At 37.2% G+C, this 23123-nt stretch overlaps 1 protein-coding gene across 4 annotated transcripts in view; it reads left to right on the top strand.

The window, feature by feature from the left end:
* Window positions 1-23123, top strand: part of LOC131066473 (ankyrin repeat domain-containing protein 2A) — a 104920-nt gene that overhangs the window by 41782 nt on the left and 40015 nt on the right. For all 4 annotated transcript variants that reach the window (XM_058001236.2, XM_058001238.2, XM_058001235.2 and 1 more), the window contains one exon: window positions 15391-15530. In XM_058001236.2, coding sequence (XP_057857219.1) covers window positions 15391-15530 — 140 coding nt within the window. The remainder of the gene's footprint in view (window positions 1-15390; window positions 15531-23123) is intronic.

The following is a 23123-nucleotide window of genomic DNA, read 5'->3' as shown; positions in this document are numbered from 1 at the left end:
TACATTCAAGCATTCCATTTTCAGTTCTAGCCTTTGCTACCTAACAACGCGCGTTCAATTCAAGTTCAATTCAATTCAATTTCATGGTTAATTCCTAAAACCGGGGTTTGACGAAAACCCCTTTCTACCCAATATTTTCTCTCTTTTCTGTTGTGCAGAAATAGGTGATGAAGCTATGGAAAGAGCTGTAGAGTCATTAGACAAAGATCTACAGTTTGCAATTCGTTGGAGTCGAGCTGGGCGATTGAGTCCCTTCACTTTTGCCTCAAATTTGGACTACAGGTTAGTTACAGTTTGTACCTCTGCATACATTTTTGGAATTGAGTTTTGAGTCTGTTGTCTTCTTGTACATGTAGAAAACTATAATTTTAGCTTACTTGCTCCTAATTCGTTCATTCTTCCTTACAATTACATTTCACATTTCAACTCAACAGCGAAGGATCATTGCATCTAGTTAGTGCTTGAACCTTCTGAAGCCTAGAGGATCATCTTCCTTCCAATGGTAAGGTAGGGCATTGAAATAGATTCCTTGTTTGCATACATAAACTTGTGAATCCTATTTCCCCAACATTACACACATATAAATAGTAGATGAAGCTGGTTAAGGCTACCTACTGTCAGTAACTACTAATGACAACTAACAACTGATTGGGGAATAACACATGTATATACAAAACATAATTATTTATTACATAGCCGACTATAACATATTTACTTTATTCTTTGTTGACTACAATCTTTGGGGTCGATAGAAAGATCAACTAGTGATTTTTGTTACTCCTTGTCTCAAGAAATTTAGATTTGGGGAGAAGGATTCTAGAAATAGAATAGATCTTTGGAACAATTTTTTCAAACCACCCTAACTTTGGGTGGGTCGGTAATGTCTTGTCTTTTGTGGTCTCTTAGTTGTTCCTCTTGGTTGTTTGTTGGTGTCTGACTGTGTTTCATGTTCTATCCTTTTCTTTGTACAAGGTTCAGAGCCCTTTCAAAATTGTTGTCGTATATAGCTATGGGAGTAATCCTTTGGCAGACGACATTATCCAAATAAGCATTTAGCTTTTTGGCTATGCTCATTTGTATCTTGTGATTATTCCTTTTATATATGAGCCGACCCTATTAACTAGAGCGCTCCATATTCGTTTGAATATACATTAATTATGGAAGCCGACTTTATGAACCACTGCCACCCCTTAATGAAGAGTCATTTTGGTTTGAAGGGTGCCGATCCTTGATGAAGGGGCACCATCGCTGGATATAAAGAGAGATCGATTCTCTCACCTTTAGCACATCGAATTACACACTAAGCAGATCGAATATACACACAACAGATCGGACTCCTAAGACAGATCGTATATCTCCATCAACAGTTCGTAGATCCTCTACAACAGTCCATGGCTCATCTTGTGATTATCTATGTTACCCCGAGTTTCCAGGACGAGGACGACAAGGGACGGGGGTATGTGTTTCTGGGACGGTGTTTTGTTTTGCCAATTTTGGGGATGGCTAGGGGACGGCAAAGGGGATGGCTATAAAAATAGGAAAAATTAAAATATATAGGAAAATCTAAAATATTCATATCAAAACATGGATAAAGTATGCACATATACATTATAGAACCTTAACATATAAGAACTAGCAGAGTTCTTATGCCAAATTTGTGTTAAATTGAGAGTTAAAGTCAAATTGCTTATAGAATTCATTGTCAAAACTCACTGTCAATATACAAAATTTATGGGGATGTCTCCTAGGAGTTCCCTGTCTCCGGGACGTCCCCAAGACGGGGACGGCTGAAAAAAAAACTGGGGATGCATCCCCGGGTAACATAGGTGATTATCGATTCATTCAAATAGCACATTCAGATCAGACTGTGTATTATCAAGTCTCCTTATCTAGCTTCAAGGAGTGAAGCAATTCAGATTGTAGTAACATTCTACTAATTGCCAAATATGATAAAAGGCATTTGTTGCTGGGTTTCAAGTTGGAAGGTTTTCCCAGGGTACATGCTGTGCAAATCTGATTAAATTGTCTTATATCTGCATTCTATTAATCTGATCATAAAATTAACATGGTATTAGAGAAGGTTTGAGAAGATCGTGATCACATTTCCTTATAGTAGCGAAGTTCTCTTTTATCTTTCACCTTCAAGGAGCAATATCAAAGCCTCGAAAAAAACAAAAAATGGTGAACGGTCTCGAGGTCAAAGATAGACTTGAAGGTGCTTCAAACTTCACTTCGTGGAAGTTTAGAGTTCTTATTGCACTTGTAGAAAATGATCTTCTTCAGTTTGTGGAAGAAAAAAATTTATCTGAGCCAGAAGATCAAGCAGAGAAGCTTCAATTCAAGAAGAATGCCATAAAAGTGAAGAAGATCTTGATTGACTCCGTGAAGGATCACTTAGTGCCTCTCATTTCCAAGATGACAACTGCAAGAGACATGTTCAAAACCTTGGAAGGCCTATATGAGATCAACAATACCGGTAGGGCTCTTGCATTGAGGCAACAACTTCATCAAGTCAAGATGGCGAAAGGAGAAACATTCATATCATTCTTCATGAAGATCTCAGAGCTGAGGGATCAACTAAGGCCATTGGAGATCAAGTTGTGGATAAAGATCTTGTCATGTTGGCATTAAATGGCCTTCCTCATTCTTGGGAGGCATTTATTCAAAGTATCAGTGGGAGATCCAAGTTGCGCAAGTTTGATTGTCTTCGTGCTGATTGCATCCAAGAAGAATCTAGGTTGGTTGCAAGGGGAAATGGCAAAGGCTCTCAAAATGAAGACACTCATGTTCTAGTCACTCAATCTACTAAGAAGAAAGGAAGAGATTGGAGAAAAGGCAACTTCAAGAGGAATAGAGATCAAAGATCAGATTCTGCACTTGATTCAAAGAAGAAGAAAGATCTCTCCCACATTCAGTGCTTTAGATGTGACAAGTTTGGTCACTATGCAAGAGATTGTTTAACAAGGCCAAAGCAACAAGTGGCAAACATTAATGAAGTCTCAACTCAAAAGGAAGCTGAAGACAATTCTAATGGATTCCTCTTCATATCCACCTTATCAAGTAATGTTCCCATGGATAGTGACACCTGATTGATTGATAGTGGAACTTCTCGCCACATCACAGGCTATCGAGAACATCTTTCAGATTTGGTGGAAAGGGAGGCTAATCTACAAGTGATCATTGGAGATGATGCATACTATTCCGTGGAAGGATTTGGTGCCACTTCTCTCCATCTAGAATCTGGCATTCCCCTTCATCTAAGTGATGTCTTGTTTGTGCCAAGAATCAAGAGGAATCTTGTATCTATTTCAGCCTTGGAGGACAAAGGTTATCAAGAAGCATTTCTAGAAGGGAGAGTTCTTGCATGGCCAAAGAACTTCAACATCAAGATTGCTCGTGCGATCGGGAATCGACATGAGAGCTTATACAAGCTTTCCATTCGTCCAATTCAAGCTCTTCTACATGACTCTTTCAGTTCCAGCGAACTATGGCATAGAAGACTTGGTCATCTACATTACAAAGCTCTTCCATCATTGGAAAAGATGGTTAAAGGTATTCTTAAACTTAGTCATGTACATGACGGTACTTGCAAAGGTTGTGCTATGGCTAAAAATACTAAGAATCCATTTCATAGCAGTGAAAGTAGGTCAAAAGAAATATTAGATCTTGTACATTCTGATTTATGTGGTCCAATGTCTATGGCATCCCTATGTGGATTTTCGTATTATGTAATTTTCATAGATGATTTCTCTTGGAAAACTTGGATTTATTTCTTGAGGACTCAAGAATCTGATGAATTCCTAGGTAGATTTAAAGAGTTTAAGGCCCAAGTAGAAAACTTGTTTGGGAAAAGAATTAAAGTTTTAAGGTTTGATGATGGAGGTGAATACACCTTTGGTAGCTTTCGTGATTTCTGTATTGACACAGGAATTAAGAGGGAGTTTTGTGTCCCTTACAACCCACAACAAAATGGGGTTGCAGAAAGAAAGAACAGATCCATTGTTGAAGCTGCAAAAGCCATGATCCATGATCAAGACCTTCAAACATTTCTTTGGGCTGAAGCATCCAGGACAACAGTATATGTTTAGAACAAAAGTCCTCATCGGATATTGCAGAATATGACTCTAGAAGAAGCCTTTACATGTGTGAAGCCTGAAGTCAGTCACTTGAGAATCTTTGGTTGTTCAGTGTATGTTCATGTACCTAAAGATAAAAGAACTAAGCTAGATCCTTTTGGCAAGAAAGGGATATTTGTGGGCTATAGTGAAACTTCTAAAGCCTACAAAATCTACATTCCAGGTCAGAAGCATATAGAGGTTAGCAAAGATATTACCTTTGAAGAAGATGTTGCATTCAGAAAATCTAAAGGTTCATGCATGGAGATAGATGATGAAGATCAAGAGACTCCTCAAGACACGGACATTGATCATACTCCTGAGATTCAGAGGGAGTCTACTGAACCAGTAGAGACTATTGATCCAATTGAACCCTTGGATCCTACGGATGGGCCTAGAGATAGTATTGTGAATCGAAAGAGACCTCTTTGGGCAAGGAACACTATGTAGGAGGCAGAAAAGTTTGCTGCTCCTAGAGGCACATTCAGAGAAAGTAGAAGACCACAAATATTCTCTACTTATGTTGCATTGATGTGTAATCTTATTGAGACTGAACCTTCCAGTGTTGAGGAAGCCTCAAATCAGCAAGTATGGAAAGATGCTATGGATGAAGAATATCAATCCATTATTAAGAATGATGTTTGGGATATTGTACTTAGACCTGAAGGAAAGTCTGTTGTATCTTCCAAGTGGCTATTCAAGATTAAGCATGTAGCTGATGGAAGCATTGAGAAGTACAAGGCTAGATTTGTGGCACACGGTTTCTCTTTGAAAGAAGGAATAGACTATGAAGAAACATTTGCTCCAGTTGCTCGCTATACTTCCATCAGGACCATCATTGCCATTGCAGCAGTGAAGGGATGGAAGCTACATCAGATGGACTTGAAGACAACTTTTCTTAATGGTGTAATTGAAGAAGAGGTCTATATTGAGCAACCTGAAGGTTTCGTGATTCATGGGAAAGAGTCGCATCTATGCAAATTAAAGAAAGCATTATATGGTTTTAAGCAGGCTCCTCGTGCATGGTATGAAAGGATTGGCCGATACTTGGTGAGTTTGGGGTTCTGCAAGAATGATGCTGATCCGAATCTTTACTTCAAGGTAGTCAATGGTGAAGCTTTAATCTTGGTTCTCTATGTTGATGACTTATTTCTTACTGGAAAAGAACATCTCATCTTTAGATGTAAGAAGGAGTTGACTTCAGAATTTGAGATGAAGGACCTAGGACTTATGCTTTTTTTCTTAGGATTGGAAGTGTGGCAGGGCCTAATGAGATCATCTCGAGTCAAGGAAAATACACCATTGACATCTTAAAGAGATTTGGAATGTTAGATTGCAAGTCTATGTCTACACCGATGGAAACTAACTTGAAGAAGTTGAGTGAATCTGCAGCTAGTTCAGATCTTGTGGATCCTACTATGTATAGACAGTTGATTGGATCTTTGATGTATCTAGTTAACACTAGACCAGATATTTGCTCTGCAGTGAGTACACTTAGTTAGTTCATGTGTGAACCAAGGTAGATACATCTAGTTGCAGCCAAGTATATCTTGAGATACTTGCGTGGCACAGTTGGATATGGCTTGAAATATTCTTCCAGTTTGGACCTGAATTTGCAAGGCTATTCTGATTTTGATTGGGCAGGGAGTGTTACTGATCGAAAGAGCACCTTTGGTTGTTGCTTCAGTTTGGTATCTGCTATGATTTCTTGGTGTAGCAGGAAGCAGTCTTCAGTGGCACTGAGCACCGTAGAGGCAGAATACATTGCAGCATGTGTGACAGCTCGCGAAGCAGTGTGCCTTCAGAAGCTCCTTGCAGGATTGTTTGGACAATCGTTGGAGCCTATAGTTATTCATTGTGATAACCAAAGTTACGTGAAAATTTCTGTCAATCCTGTGTTTCATGTCAGAACAAAACATGTGGAGATCAAATACCACTACATTTGAGATATGTTTATGAGGAAAGCCATTCAATTGAGGTACATTAGCAATTTAGCACTGATGATCAAACGATCGATATTCTCACCAAGTTCCTTGCTAAAGTGAAGTTTGTGCATTTTCAAGACAAGCTTGGAGTTGTAGAGAATGAAGCTCTTGCTGAGGGGGAGTCTTAGCATCAGTCATTTCTTGAGATGTACTATAATGCATTCTTCTTTGTGAGAGAAAATTTTGAGGTGCAAGCCCTTGTTAATGCATTCTTCTCTATGAGAGAGAAGTTTGAGGTGAAAGCCCTCGTTCCACCCTCTACGAGTAGCCAAGGTGGATGTCATGTTGAGAGACTCCATGACAACATCACTTGTGTTTGCTCACCCTTTGGGAGTAGCCATGGTGATCGTCATGATGAGATGACATCACGTTGAGTGACTCCGTGATGGGCACTTGTGTTCATATTCATTTCCATGCATGGGTGTAGCCATGATGGATGTCATCACGTCGAGGGCCTTTGTGATGAACTCTGTTCCACCCTCTGGGAATAGCCATGGTGGATGTCATTCCATGACTCAGATATTAGGAAGGATTCCTCCCTAGCTAAGAGGGAGTGTTGTCATATATAGCTATGGGAGTAATGTTGGCATTGTGTTGTCATTGATGTCAACCGGTATAGCATTTCCAGTGTGGGAGATTGAAGTGTATTAGTGATATTGATGTCAACCAAGTATTGCTTGTCATCGGTACACAAGTCAGTGTTGGCATGTGTTGTAGACATGCACTGATGACCGGTAAGTTATGTGTTGGCATTGAGTAGGCTGCCAACCGGAATGTTACAAGAATCACATCAACACCGGAGGTGAAGCATGTGCAGTCCACCGGTAAGGATTGGATGTTATACTGTAGAACTCCCACCGGATGAAGAGAAGAGTGACAAAGTATGTGCTGCTTCAGTAAGAAGAGGCAGGTGATTGGATGCATAGACCGGATGACTAATGTAGAAGATGAGGAAGCCTCCATAGGATATGTTCAGAGATGTGCACCGGTTCAACATGAGAAGACATGGTGTGCTACCGAGACATAAAAGGAAGAGTAGAGAAGTGATGAGTTTGTCACCTTGACAAACCGACTAAGATGATGTTCAGTCTGATGATGAAGAGGGCAAAATGGAGTAGCTGCAGAGAGAGTATGCAACCGGTATGCAAATGCCTTAGATGGAATCAGTTGAAGGTTGATGACATGGTGTCATCAGGATGGCTACCGGTAAGGAAGCAAAGAGGCTAAGTGATGTGCTCCTACTTGATGAGAATGAGCATGCTATGGATAGACATGTCTGGCGACCGGTTAAGGTGTTCCACCGACAGATCACCAAAGTGCAAACATGAAGGGTAACCGGTAAAGTGTGAGATATCGGCAGGGTTAGTGAACCAACAGAAAAGGAGGACCGGTTGAGTTTTTGGTTGGTGATCCTGTTTGAACCGACACAAAGGTCCAAGCTAAGGTGGATGTCGACAAAGGTGCCACGTGGAGTCAAGGTGGCGGACATGCATGCAGCAGTAGATGGAGTGTACACCGACGAGGTTGTTATAGAGTTGGTCGACATTAATTGTAGACCTCGTAAATCATGGAATGTGTTGCAGTTGCATTGCAGAGGTGTGTGGCTCGAGGAAAGTCTAACAGAGGTGATCGATGGGATGCATCGATCAATGCAGAGTGTCCAGATGCAGATTGAGGTTGGTGATGCTATCTACAGAACCATTTATGGTGATTGATCTTGTGTCTCGTCGACTGACTGTCTGTGTTTGCTAAGTTTAGCAAACGTGCCTTGGAAGGAGGAAGATATGGTAGGTAATGCCTGATTGCTTGCAGGCTATGTATCTTCGTGTAGAACGAGATCAGATCAGATCTGATATGCCTCGTGATCGATGGAAGAAACCCTAATGGTGCCAAGTTCAAACTCACGTCTTGGCGGGAAAATCTGGCTATATGTATGTGAGCCAAAGATACTATTGTTGCTGCTGAAGGAGAGAGTGATGTTGCATGCCGAATGTTGAAGTGTTGAGTGTGAAAGAGCAGCAAAGATCCAACCATTCAGTGACTCCATCGAAGATCATATAAACTGTGTGTTGGAGATGCAACCGGTGAGAGGATATTAACCGGTAAGGTGAAGGCCACAAGTAAAGAAGTATTTCAGCATGAATGCCAGTTGAATGGTGAAGAAGAAAAGGCAGTGAACCGACAGTGAAAGTGAGAAGTGGACGAGATAAAGGCGAACTGGTAGGGCAGAAACATAGTAGGGGTAACTGGTAGAGCAGAACCGGTAAGGCAGCAGAAGAAGAGTGTAGCAGAGAGCAGAAGATAGCGATCCAACAGAAAGCCGAAGAGAGACAGAGTGACAAAAAGAGTAGAGAACCGGTAAGGCAGAGAAGGGGTGATACCGGTAGAGAGATTATATGCAGTGGTTGCAAGATTCACTTGTAACGGGTTATTACTTTTGTATTTGATACTGATTCTTTGAAGATCACTGGGTTGGTGCTTGGTGCAGGGGTTGTGGCTCCTTTGGGTCGGTGCCCTAAATGTTGTAACTGAAGTGTTTCTTTGTGAGGCTGGATTGGAGCAGTAGAATCCAACAATATTTCTCACCGAGGTTTTTCCCATCTTGGGTTTTCCTCGTATATACTGGTGTTATGGGATGTGCCCTTGTGTATGCTTGCATTGCATTGTCTTGATTTATCTTATCAATAAACCCACTAGGTAATAGGTTGATAACCGTTATACACACATAGGATAGTTAAAGGGAAAAAGATTGAGAACCACTGATTCACCCCCCTCTCAGTGGTACATTGTGTCTAACAAGTAATCCTTTGGCAGCCGACATTATCCAAACAAGCATTTAGCCTTTTGGCTATGCTCATTTGTATCTTGCGATTATTCCTTTTATATATGAGCTGACCCTATTAACTAGAGCGCTCCATATACATTTGAATATACATTAATTATGGAAGCTGGCTTTATGAACCACTGCCACCCCTTAATGAAGAGTCATTTTGGTTTGAAGGGTGTCGACCCTTGATGAAGGGGCACCATCGCTGGATATAAAGAGAGATCGATTCCCTCACCTTTAGCACATCGAATTACACACTAAGCAGATCGAATATACACACAGCAGATCAGACTCCTAAGACAGATCGTATATTTCCATCAACAGTTCGTAGATCCTCTACAGCAGTCTGTGGTTCATCTTGTGATTATCGATTCATTCAAATAGCACATTCAGATCAGACTGTGTATTATCAAGTCTCCTTATCTAGCTTCAAGGAGTGAAGCAATTCAGATTGTAGTAACATTCTACTAATTGTCAAATATAATAAAAGACATTCGTTGCTGGGTTTTCCACCTTCAAGTTGGAAGGTTTTCACAGGGTATATGCTGTGCAAATCTGATTAAATTGTCTTATATCTGCATTCTATTAATCTGATCATAAAATTAAAAAAAACCTTGTGCACCTAATAAAAAACACTTAACTATTTAATTATTTTTTGCACATCATACCAAATTTGCAAAAAAAATTAAAATGGACCAAATATGAATTTTGATCATACCAAAATATTCTTGAGTTCTCAGGATATCAAACTTACTTAAAATTGGCGCTTTCCAAAAATAGTAAACTTCTTCAAGAAGTGTGGAGTGCTCCCAAAAAGTCAAACTACATCTTTAAAGTATCACCAATCTCACCTTGATGTCCTAAACCCACTACCACTATCAAAATTCTTTTCTTATTAAGTTGGTTCTCTCCAAGGTTCTCGACATATAGATTCTTGTCCCCACACCATGCATTATCGTAAGCCTCCTTGCCTCCATTTATCCTATCTTATGAACTAGTGGTTTGATGATGAGTGTAATTGTCTTCAATAAAGGCTCTGAACTAGTGGTTTGATGATGAGTGTAAATCTCTTCATTAAAGGCTCCAATTTTCCTTAACACGACCCTCCCTCTATACACTCCATTCATAGGGATTACCATCATTTGTTTGTTGCAAGAAGCAGAAATCTCTTGCTTCTTGGCGACTTGCCCTCGTTGTTGATCTTCACTACTCTTCAAGGACCATTTTACAGACTCTTCACCCAAGAAAAACTACAAATACTTCTTTTGACATTAACCATCTCCTATGCTAGCTCTCTTTATGTTGTACCCAACCTACTACCATGGTCCCTCCCCATCGTCATCTTCAACTATTTTTTCCACATGAACCATCAAGAGGGCTGTTTTAAAGCTATGTACTAGCAAAATGATAAATTGTGAAGCCCTCTAAGTTAAGTTCATTAAATTTTTTGTGGGTCACCCAGGCCTCCATTTGGCAAACTTTTTAACAAGGTGGTTTGTTTAGGGTATCCTCAATCTTTTTCCCATCACAAAATTCATCCATTTCAATAATTTAGAGATCTATCCAGCCTTGACAGCTACAAGACCATCATGATTGGGCATACATTTGCCAAACTCTATGCTATGGTGTTAGACATTCAGTTTTCTAAGCACTTTGGGAGAGGTAATCTTAGAGTTACAGATTATTTGACCATTGACCACAACTTTATTCTTTGGGCTATTATTAAGCAGCGTCGTCACCAATCTTCCAAAGTCTTATTTTGTTTCATAGACTTCAAGACGACATTTAAATCAATTCTGAGACACCTAATCTTCGAAAGGATGTGTCACGTTGGCATCACTAATTCTCTCATTATTGCAACTTATAGTTATTGGGAAATTTTGTACTTCTCATGGTCTTTTCGACTTTGTGAGAAGTATCATTGTGGCCAAACAAGGGTCTCCTCACTCACTTATATTCTTTAGCATTTAAACTGATGTATTGGAAGAGTTTCTTTGGAAACACTTGTATGATTGATGGTTGTATTTTACATAAGATGGTCACAACCATTTTATATTTTACTGATTATGTTCTTTCTCATTTTGCAAAAGGCATACAAACCAACTTGATGCCCTTGCTTTTGTGAACTTTGCTAGCTTTTGGTCAACCTTGGTAAACTAAAGTCATGATTTTTAACATCTTCAAATGTTCTCTTTGGCAATTTCGGAGATCATGTTGGCTTACACATACTTGGGGGTCCAATTTTTTATGCTTCTCTTTGCCTTGGAGTATTAGTGTTTCTTGATTCACTTCAAGATATCCCTTAGAAGGTATATCTTTTTTATACCATCATCAAGTCCACAGTTATGTGCAAGTTTGTGGTTTGGGGCTCTAGCTTGAGATTTGCCTATTGGACCTGTATTAAGAGGGTCTCGGTTCTCATGCTGTAGCACATGATTTGTTGCTAGTGGACTGTTCCTCAAAGTATTGTCCGGGATGAGTTTGCCGCCCAACCCCTATTTCTCAAGACTATCTTTTGCTTACTTTCTACATCTAAAGACTCATATCTATGGAGGATTCAACTTCTAGTTGTGAGAGATATCCTCAGCTCTTCTTCTAAGTGGATTGCTTCATTGGGCTTTGCTAGGAACCATCATTGTGGTACACTAAGACTAGCCCACTCCTTTCTATTGACATTTGTATTGATAAACTACCTGCTTTCATGTATCGATTGGATGCTCCTACTAAACTCCTTCTTCTAAGGAGACCATTACTAGAGAAAGCAACAAGGACAATTACAAACAGTAAATCCAAGTTAACAAGTACCTCCCCTCCTATGCGATCCAAAGTTTTCTTTTTATGTAGAGCTTTTCTTATAGGTAGGGGATGGAATTTTATGTTGTCCTCACTGTCTCCTCCAACATTGTTCACGGCTTGAGGTTTCACCTTGCCACTTGAGGGTGTGTTCCCACTAGCTTTGAGTTGAGACAAATCTTCATATTCCTCACCAGGATTGCATTTGCACTCGTTTCTCTCTCTAGGAGGTGGAGATTGAAGAGCGATTTATCTTTAGATGTCTCATTTACTATGAGGTGTGGGAGAGATACTATTGTCTCTACAGAAATTAAGGTAACATTCTCTCTACTTGCTTTAGATATCCAGACTAGTGGTGCCCAACTCTCTATCTATAGGAGGTTCTCTAGATCTCTTTAATCAAAGAAGACTCTTGGGCGTCACACCTTTTGAAATAAATCAGCCAACTATCTCAAATCAAAATCAACCTTCCAATTATTGGAATATACTGAGCATCACACCCAACAATATTACAGGTTCTTGTGCCTCTCACAAGCATGGTGTGGCTTCAATTGTTGAAGCTAGGGCATCACACCCATTGAAACATTCTGATAACTACCTTTCATAGGCAGCAACCCTTTCTATTCATGGAAACTTGGAATATTTCTGATTCTTTCTCTAATACCATGTTAAATTTTTAGATTACAGTTAGAAAATTTTGTAGTTAGAAAAATCGATCGTAAAACTAGGTATCTTAAATTGTGATAACTCAAATGATAACAACATTTTTTGAATATGCTAATTTACAAACATATACTGCTGAAAATATGAACAGTGAATGCACAATTTTGAACTCTCAAACCTACAATTGTCTTCTCATTATTTCCCAAAAGAAATACGCTGCACTAGCTCAAAAATGGAATGAGTTAACTCGTACCACTGCCTTTCTTTAAAAGATGAAGGCTATAAAAACGGAAAAGGCAAGTCTTAACATAAAATTCTAAATCTGAAATAGCATGCAATATTGAAGCATGCATGCAAACTTAAACTTCTAAATCTAGAACAGCAGTTAACTCACTGCCAAAATTGAACATTCTCATGCAAGATGCTTAGTTTAAAAATAGATCAAAATCAGCACCATCCTATTTTGGAGCAACATTTATAAATAAGGATGGTGCATGCATGCTAAATACTATTGCATCTTCACAACCAAGTCTCTCTGCTGCATAGAGATTGAGGTGAACTCTGACATCACTGCTGTGCCATGTTGATGCTGGTATTTGCTGCACCTTCAACACACCTATACACATATCAAGTCTGCTGCTGGGGAGACTTCTCTAATGAAGGGAAATCATAGTGCACTATTACGTTGTTGAAAGAATACCTTCAGAGCAACACGGGTAAAACTCTAACGATATCTTTGATTGGGTTAGTGACATTACTGATTCCAAACCCACCTCATGTTATATTCCTCACCTTGGCTCAATGCTTGTTATTTGGTTGACAAAGTAGTTAGCTGTTGCCCTATCCTTCGTAGAGGTTGCATACAAAAGAACATTTGAATTAGTTAGTTAGTATCAGAGATCAACATTCAACTAGAGCAACCCACAACTGTTTTGGCGTGAAAACCAGAGTGCAATCCAGATATTTAGGAACCTTGAAGCATCAAACATGTAGAAGTCCACATGCACTATATTTGGCCATTGATCCATGATGGAGTCATTTTTTTAAAGTATTGTCAAATAAAGCAACAAGTGGTGGACATCACCAAACCACTGACATATTTCAGGTTTTTCCAGCTATGAGGCATGTTAGGGGTTCAAGATGTTCTTGAAGCATGATCCCTGAAATTCCTCCTTCCGTCGCAAGATCTGCAAATTAATCTTAACGGTAGATGTTGGTATATATACACCTTTGGTATGAGGTATTGTTATTTCTACTTTCTTACTTATGTTCTCCACTTTTAAGTTATCTTAGGTGAATATTTATTATTGTAAATCAGGATAATCATGTAATATCTTTGATTGAGAATTAAGCATAATTTAGATCATAGTTAGTCTTAAATAACTATTGTCTCACTCTTAGATTTGTAAGCTTGACATGGTGGATCACTCAGTCTCTGTAGTGAATGAATTCTATTTGTAATTTTGCAGTGATTACTATTTTATCATTCATGGATCCCTTGTGATTTTTCTATTTATAAAAGAGGTCCATTATCATTTGCTAGAATGTTAGAAGAGTATCCAATAGAATTGTGTTTTTTCATCTCAATTTGTTTTAATGTCTTCTGTGAGATTTAGTGGAGCAAACAGTTCCAAGGTGGAACCCCTATCTTTTTTCACTCTCTAGATCAATTTAGTGTAGGTCCTTTTAAAATATACTGTTCTATTATCCAATTTAATGTCTTTTTTATTTTTACTTTGTTGTACAATATATAATTGGAGTTGCTCATTTTTGTTTCCATGCCTTCAATCATCCATGTTCCATGACTCTTTATAACCAAAAGTGCCATCCTTGTGATTGTTCATGATATTCTAATTTTTATCTTTGTCCTTGTTCCTCTGCATCGTCACATGCTTTTAGAACACCCTACAACAAAAGAAAAAATATAAGATAGTATCCATTCATATATATACGGATGAAATATAAATGAGATTAGAAAATCTTTATAATATGACTTCTGTATTTTAACATGGTGGGAATGAAAGAACCCAAATTGTTATAATTCTTGAATATTAGTTGAGTTGTCAATTTGGGTGAATTTGCTTCTCACATTAGTAAGGGTAGGGAAAATTGAAGAGAAATTGTGATTATCTTAACTTTGTTAGTATCACAAATCTTACAAATTTGCTCCCCCAGAGGTAATTTAAATTGTTGGGTTACTCCAACAACTAGTTTAAATATGTAGTTCACGATCAATAGTCCTTATTTTAGCAAATATTCATTTTTGTTTTCAAGCTCAAAATGATAGATAAAATAGTTAGATTAATCAAGCAAGGATTAATAAAGCCTTTGTAATATTTTAACTTCCTCTTGTTAGTAATGTCATTGTCATTCCATACCTTTTCTTTGAAATTCACCGGGATGCAAGATTTGACTTAAATTAACATCATCAATTAGATTGTCGTTTTTATATTATCATCTTTTATTAGAATCTTAGATTACCATTTTCAATAATCCAGTATCTAAGCCAAGCTTCAATGTGTCTAGTCCACCCTTTTTTAAGTCTATTTTGGCTACTACCCATTTTCGAAGCACTAACAGGGTTACTGCTGAGTAGTTTGGTCATATCCTTGGTGTCTAATTATGGATTTAGACTCCACCAAATTGCAACCTACTTCAACCTACTTCATATTATTTGTACGCACTGCTACAGTTCAACTGTACAATTTCCTATATTCTGTATTGTTCACAGTATCTTGTTACACAGATCAAATAAATGCACAACAGTTGGCAATTTCTGGCTTTTCATCTAACTTGTGAGTATTGTTTAGTACATTATCTTCCAACTGGGTCAATGCTACAGTTTTTGAGCTATAAACCTTATAACACCAAATTAATGTGCAAATGAATCAGTAGACTCTTAGTTTTCCCTAAAATTTGTAGCCCAAATCTATTTTGAAGTTCAATGGATGTTTCAGTATTGAATTCATGCTTGTGTACTAAATCATGAATGCCATTTTGTTTACAGGCAGAATGTGTGGAAATGTTGCTCAAGTTTGGTGCCTCCGTGCATGCTACTGAGAAAAATATCAATACTCCTCTGCATTATGCTTCTGCTTATGGGCAATATGAATGTGCTGAGTTTCTTCTTAAGGGCGGAGCTTCAATGTAAGACAATCGGGCCTTACTTTTCATTCAGTACTGTAGTTTCTTTTTCAAGTACTCTGATTATATATATGTAAACATCAAATGATCTGATAAGCCCTTTATTTGTAATTACCTTCTCTTCTTCCCCTACAATAATTTATAGTGGAAATAAATCTTATTTAGTTTCTCCTTTGCCCAAAACTTAAGCAACCCTTGCAGTAAGATTTAAATTGTTTCCATCAAATATCAATGCCCTTTACATTATAATATTATACTATATACTAGAAGAATGTGGGGAAATGCGGATCTCATATAATTGTCAATAAAACCTTGTTTCAGTTGTGATTGCATATGGTTCCGTACATTGATTGTCACTTTTTAAATTTTACTGCTGCTCAAATGCTATGTCCTCTTGTAAGTACTAAGAACAACACAGACAGCTGCTCAATTTGAAAAATCAACTTTTTTTCTCTGTTTTTGAACAATTTTAGCTTCTGTCCACTGCTAATATAACATTAGAGTACCTACTCATCCTTTTCATCTGGTATGGATAACAACATAGCAGTCATCCTTTCCATTCAAGATAGTGACCATTGTACATAAAATCTAGACAGAAGACATTCATCTGAGAACCAGCAAATTCTTAAAACGTTTCCATATGTATCATATGTGAGCACTTCTCCAAATCTGAAAAATAAAATATTTGAGTGATATTAATTGTTATCACCCTTAGAAAATTTTTAAAAATGGATAAGGAGGGAAAGAGGAGCAAACCAAGAGTTGGTACCCCTCTTTCTTTGTCAGAAATTGATAAATTTTGAAGCAATGGAAAGCAATCTATGTTACTGTCAGTTGTTATAAGTAGAACAAAGAAATCTAAAAATCAGACATAAAAATAATGTCTTCGCACAAAAAGTAGCAAGAACATAGGAGACAATATTTTAGCAGAAACCAAGAAGTCTAAAGAAATGGCCATCATGAGGTCACAAATATGGCCATGGCATATTTGATAAGTATGAATCCATCCTCTAAGATTAGGTGTAATAATATGTAGAATCTGTAATGTCCCCAATCAAAAAACCTTAGGAAATAGGCAATTTTTCTATTGTGTGCAAGTTGAAATGATTAAAAAAATACTAAAGTAGATGCCAAACTCCTCTGAAATAAATGTTGATCAGCAATGTATTTTACTATTTAACATCAACAACCTTGCAAAACCCTTATTAATGTAGTATGCTGCCCTGTTTACACCTAACTTTCCAATGTTCTGCTATTCAGGCAATATGTCAAACAGTTGGCAGGACTTCTCCTTGAGAGATGTTCGATAAACAAGATGATGATGGTATATTTGAAATGTTTAGCTTGAAAACTGAGATGTTTGTACTCAATCATATATGTAATCAGACAACAGTATTTTCATTAAGAAACATATTTCAGATAAAATCAAATTAGCACAGATTGGAATTAAAACTCTGACCTTACTATAACAGCAGCTTTGTTTGCATGAAACTGAGATACAAATAACAGTCCAGAAGTTCATTGATCAGCAAATATGAATGATGCCAAGCAGGTTACATGTATATCTCAGTGAACAAGATGTTTATAACAGAAAATAACAGCTACAACCTCATCTTCAGGTGTTCAGTCTCATTCATTGATCCCATTGTTCTTGACAGCAACAATAGAAGACAAATTCTTGAGAAACACATGGCAGCAACCATGAGGGACTTTAATCTTCAAATATTTCCTTTATCACTGCCATGTACAGGATAGAATACTGTTCAACTGTGCATAGTTGAACTACTCGTGGAGTACTTGGCGAGTTTTTAAAAACAACTTGCAAGTTGTTTTGCTTCGCGAGTTTTTCCACTTAAAACTTGCCGAATTTTTGGGAAAACTTGTCAAGTTTTTCCCAAAAAATTGACAATTCTGTGGCAAAACCTCAGCTGCATAAAAAAAGGCCCAGAAGTTTAAAAATTTATCCCTTTTTTTTGGCGGGGGGGGCATAGCTCCCAAACCCCCACTTCTGGTCCATGGGGAAATGTAAGTTTGTTTCCCCACACACCTTCTATCATTGGGTTTTTCTCACATCTAACACCTTGTGCAGCTTGCCATTGCTACCCCTCAAACCCATTGCAGTCTCCACTCCCAAACCCCCACTAGTTATTGGGATCTCGTCATATAAGAAATTTGATTACTTTGAGGGGGTCTAGGAGTGGATACCAAAATTGAGAACTTAGACAACTAATTTTATATGTATCATAATATCATTGATCAATGATGAAATATCATACTATCAATATCCAAGATTCAAATGTGATTATTAGAAATTGAGAACCTCTCCCAAAGTTTTAACTAGACTAGGAAAGATGAAGATGCTAAACCATGATGATGTTCAATGGCAATAATCATAAATTCATAATAGTTGTCAGCTAACTATTATATTAGGATTCCACATGAGGATGTGATTTTGTACTCAATTTGCATTCAGATCAATCAAATCTAATAAAAAACACTTTAGTAGTCATTTATGGACTCATTGGATACATCTTGTCATTGGATTTTGCAAAAAAAATAAAAATATGTGTTTCGAATGATATTTAATCAATTTTGTAAGTTGCTGAGGATTTGTGGATTTTCCAAATTTTTGCTGTCTCACATTTTTTGGGCTTGCCGAGTCTGAGTTTTTCAACTATGGTTCAAAGTTCAAACCAGTTCCATTTATTTCAGTATTGCCATGTCCAACCAAGGGTTCTAGTGGTTTTCAATATTGATGCACAAAACTGCAGTTTCTATCTACTGATAGATAGACCATGTTCAATAAGGAAGAAATGCCATGCTTTGCCAAAAGAGTAAACTAGAATTCGATCTTCTTAATATTGTCATTTGACATATTCGTTTGAAGATACTCAGAAATCTTCTCACATCCAACTCTTTCCAAAATCGCCATCATAAAGGGGTCCACACCCAGTAATAATGAAGTTAGAGAAGTGTCCAAATGAAGATGCTCAAACTGCTGGAGATACCCATGCCATCCTTGATGCTTCTCTTGCAACACCCGACGCACTGGAAATGAAGAAATCGGCTCACTATTTCCAAACGCCTAAACCAGAAGGTCCACCTTGCAAGGTACCATAGTCAGCCAAGATTTGAAATGTATTTTCAAGGGCACCCTCACATCCAGCAACTTCCTTCCCAAATTGCACCCAACTGAGATAGCTTTCCTTCACCCAATTCATTGGACCAGCAAAATGTATAGTTTGGCATTCATTTTGTCATAAATACTTTGTAAATATTTTGACTCCTTCCAATAATGCAATTGCCCTTTAGAGAAGATATGACTTACTCGCCCAACATAAATTATTTCTTTAATCACTATAGTCTGCCAATAATCTTGGCAACCAGAATCCTTTAAAAGCTTCTCTATTCAAATGTCACAACTTGGCGTCCAATACAACATAAGAATAATCCTTAATGAAACCCACAATTTGATTAGTGAATACAATCCAAATAATATCAAGTCCACACCAACTCAAATAATAGTTTATCAAACAATATTTAACACAATTCCTATCTCCTGCCAAACCAATGAATCAAATCACTGAAAATTTATCTTTGGAAGAGACTTAACAAATTTGATAAAACTTATCCATCAAAAACATCCATAAGATTTCCAGATAAAACCTCCAACGCTGGACAATGAGCTGCAATGGTGAATTTTGAATGAATCCACTTCGAGATGGAATTGGGTTTTTGTCCTAGGGCTTGCTGAAAAGCCAGAAGCTCTCAGAGCTCTTCCAAAGGAAATAATAAACCAAGCATGCTCTAAATAAAACCCAAACTGTCTTTCTATAACTCTCCGATGAAGCTTCCAGAAGACCTTTCAATTTCCCAACTTTTGCAAGTGGGGAATAATAAAGTGACCTTTTATAATTCTTTGTTGACATAACCCAAGTCACTTTAATAACCTTATTAAATAATTAAAATAAGTCGTCATTAATTTTTTTGACAACTTAATTTTAATTATTTAATTAAATTCTAAGGTCCAAATAAAGGGGACATTACGTTCAATTAAAATATTCAACTATGAACAGTGGCTCCAACAACTAACAATGCTGATATGATTTTTGAAAATTCTCAAATGACAAATTAATTAATTTTAATTATTTAATTAAATTCTAAGGTCCAAATAAAGGGGACATTACGTTCAATTAAAATATTCAACTATGAACAGTGGCTCCAACAACTAACAATGCTGATATGATTTTTGAAAATTCTCAAATGACAAATTAACTAATTCTAACAACAGTTTCCAATTGTTTATGGGCTGATATTAATATGAATAATGAAACCCTTAATACACCTCCTCATTAAACATAAATAGCAGATCTGGTCTATTAATGCTGATATTGCAGCCAATAGATCAACATTTAATCACACAATAGCAGCAATTTACAACTCAGTAATTATGGTGCCTAAATATATTGATTTTTTTAAGCAAACCCACAAATTATAGCAACCAAAAAATCCTCATAAAATTATCCAAATTAGATCTGCAAGTTGGTGCCCCAAATTTTTTATTTAATTTCAGGGAGTTTCACAATAAATACACTCACAAAGTATGGTGCTGCTGTAGGAAGATGGTGGCTAGGTTGTAGGTGGTGCAGTGGCCCAGGGATGATGATGAATCATGAAACCCTTACAAAAATCTGAAAACCTTAAAATATTAGCAACAATAAGTCTGTTCAGTAGATCCAGGTCTTAAAAATCTTTACAAACAACAAAATTTAATTGTACGGTGGTTGGAAACATTAATCATAGCAATCCCAAATGAGGGTAGGTTATAGCTGGTATAGCGGCTTTGGGACGATGATGAAACCCTTACAAAAATCTGAAAACCTTCAAATATTAGCAGCAATAAGTCCGATCAGTAGATCTAGGTTTTGGAAATCTTTACAAAGTACAATCAATAACCTTTGATTGTATGGCGGTTGGAAATATTAATCATGGCAGCTCCAAATGAGGCAAAACTGAACAATGAGTTGGTACAGAAGTTGGAACAACAATGGATGGCTGGAAACCTTCAATAAATGTCTGCAAACCCTCATAATTTAACAGACATATCTGAAAATCCTTCCACATATGCAATTATATGATGGTGTGACAACTGGAAATTCTAATTTTTTGGCAGATCCAAATGAGGTGCAGCAGTAAAAGGTTGTAAAACAACTAAGATGCAATTTCAGTGATCCAAATGATGATGATAACAGCCTCAAGTTGGGTGCAGCAATAGGTATCCTCCAAATTATGGAAAATATGAATATTATGATGATATTTGTAGATCTTCTTGCGAATACCTTACCAATCCCATCCTTGATGATCAAATCTTCAACAAATCATCACACATGTGATTCCCACATAAAATCTCCTCTCATAGATAAGGTTTTTCATCCTCAAATCCAAATATGGAAACTAAGAGGGTTTCATCCTCCAGATCTTCCACACCAATGCATTTTTTCGTTCTTGAAAGCTTCAATCTCCAAATGGAAGGAATAACAAAATGATAAAATCTGGTAATTTTCTTTGAGCAAATAACTTACTTTTATAGTTGCCTTTTGGGCCCTGCATTTGAATTTACTTTTCCCTACAAGTGTTAAAAGCACTTTTAAATTACATATCAAATTTGCTTTCCCTCCAAGAGTTCAAAAACATTTTAAAAATAAAAATATTACATCGTGTCAAAAAACACTTTTAAAATAAAAATCTTACATGGGCCCTATAATAATATTTAAGTTGCTACTTTGAAAGTAAAGTGATTGGGTCCAACTTAAAATGTTATTATTAAATTATTTCCCTTATTTTATCCCCTAGCTTTTGAAAAATAGATTAGGCTACTAGTCCTCAATTATTTCTTTTAGTTTTGAATGTGGGGCATGATAGAATCCTACAAAATCGACACTGCATATTTGAGGACAGCACCATTGGGAGATAGAAGGAGAGGTTCTATCTCATAAACTAAGCATATGACTAAATAGTTTCAACATACAACAGTCTTAAATATTTCAATCAAAACTCAAACTCTCGTTTCCATATCAGCATGGTCGAGCTCAGGATCACATAAAGTTGACAGTTGTTGGCTATGGGTTGCTCCAATGTGGAGGAAAAAAGATCACAGTCAATTTCAAATTAGCAGAGATATTCTGGAGGAAAAAATATCCATTTGGTTAGCACAGGGAGGTAAATTATAATTTTCTTTTCCTTAAAATCACTACTTGCGAGTGACATCTCATAAATCAATTTAACCCTAGACAAAGAGACAAACGAAAGTTTCATAGACATATTCATCCAGGTTGGACAACAGTTTCTAATGTTGGAACTTAGATGTGTCATAAGTGAAGGAAAATAATAATAATAGTTGCAGAGCTGAATTATCAATGAATGAACAAAACATCACACAAGAATACAGAGAAGATTGTGTATATGTGTTGATGTGTATTTTGTACACGACCAAACATAGAATAAAATACCTAAAGGTACCTTATCCTCTCTTGAGTAAAGTTACCGAATGCTGAAGATATCACAAAGAAGGATCAATCGGTGAAACTTCAAGGTTCTTTTATGTAGGTTCGCTACGTGTGGATAAGCTCTTTGTGGTATGATGTGATTTTGCTGGAATCACAAGGGGACTTACACTTGATGACTAAACGTCTGATTTGCTTTGAATATTGCTGGAACACAGGATTTCACTAGCCTAGATTTTTTTGAAAAAAGGAAAAAAGGATGAGGGCGAGGAAAGGATCTAATTCTGACACTAAGAATGTAAGAGCAATGAATGATCTTTGATGAAATTCTAACAAAGTCTTGTTTTGACATCCCAAGACCATCTCCACAAGGTTAGTGCGATCTTCGAAGGAAAGCTTTATGATGTTCAGATCATCGCTACAGGCATAGACACCATCAGGTTGATGCATATCAGTGAAGAAGCGACAATTGAAGTTAGGCTTAAGCTGAATGATTCCAGTTGACTACACAAGGCAAGTCTGCAATCAACAAACTGCTAGTAGTATGGATATACGAATTTCACCATCAATCAAACACATTTCTTCCACTCATCTAATAACATGAAATCAAATATGAGAAGTATAGAGACCATGCAAATTGTTGAATCGACCCATAAATTTCACCATTTCTTCAATGAAGTTTTACAAGTCTTTTACAACAACATCTTGGCAACAGTCTTTGCCTTCTCTTTCTATTCTACTTTAATTGCTATTCTATCAGCTGACTATTCACCTTCTAACTACTGACTAACTATCAGCCTTTACAAACGAAGAACTAGGGCTTATATAGTGCCCATAATACAATTCAATGGCTTAGATCAATTTGAGATCAATGGCCGAGATTTTACAATGAAAACCCTAATTAGGGTTTGTTACAACAAACTTAATTTTGACCAATGAAATAATTGCATTATTTGGACACATGTCTTCTCTGGAATATTTGACCAATGGATAGCCAGGGTAGGTACATCGAAGTTAGTGCCATCTTTTGATGAGTCAGGTACACTGAATCTAGACATGCTGAAGTGGACCAACCCGATTGGAGGAGTGATGA

This window comes from Cryptomeria japonica, chromosome 11 (genome assembly GCF_030272615.1).
Source record: "Cryptomeria japonica chromosome 11, Sugi_1.0, whole genome shotgun sequence".
In the NCBI taxonomy this organism is placed as follows: domain Eukaryota; kingdom Viridiplantae; phylum Streptophyta; class Pinopsida; order Cupressales; family Cupressaceae; genus Cryptomeria; species Cryptomeria japonica.
This window is presented reverse-complemented; position numbering and strand designations above follow the sequence as displayed.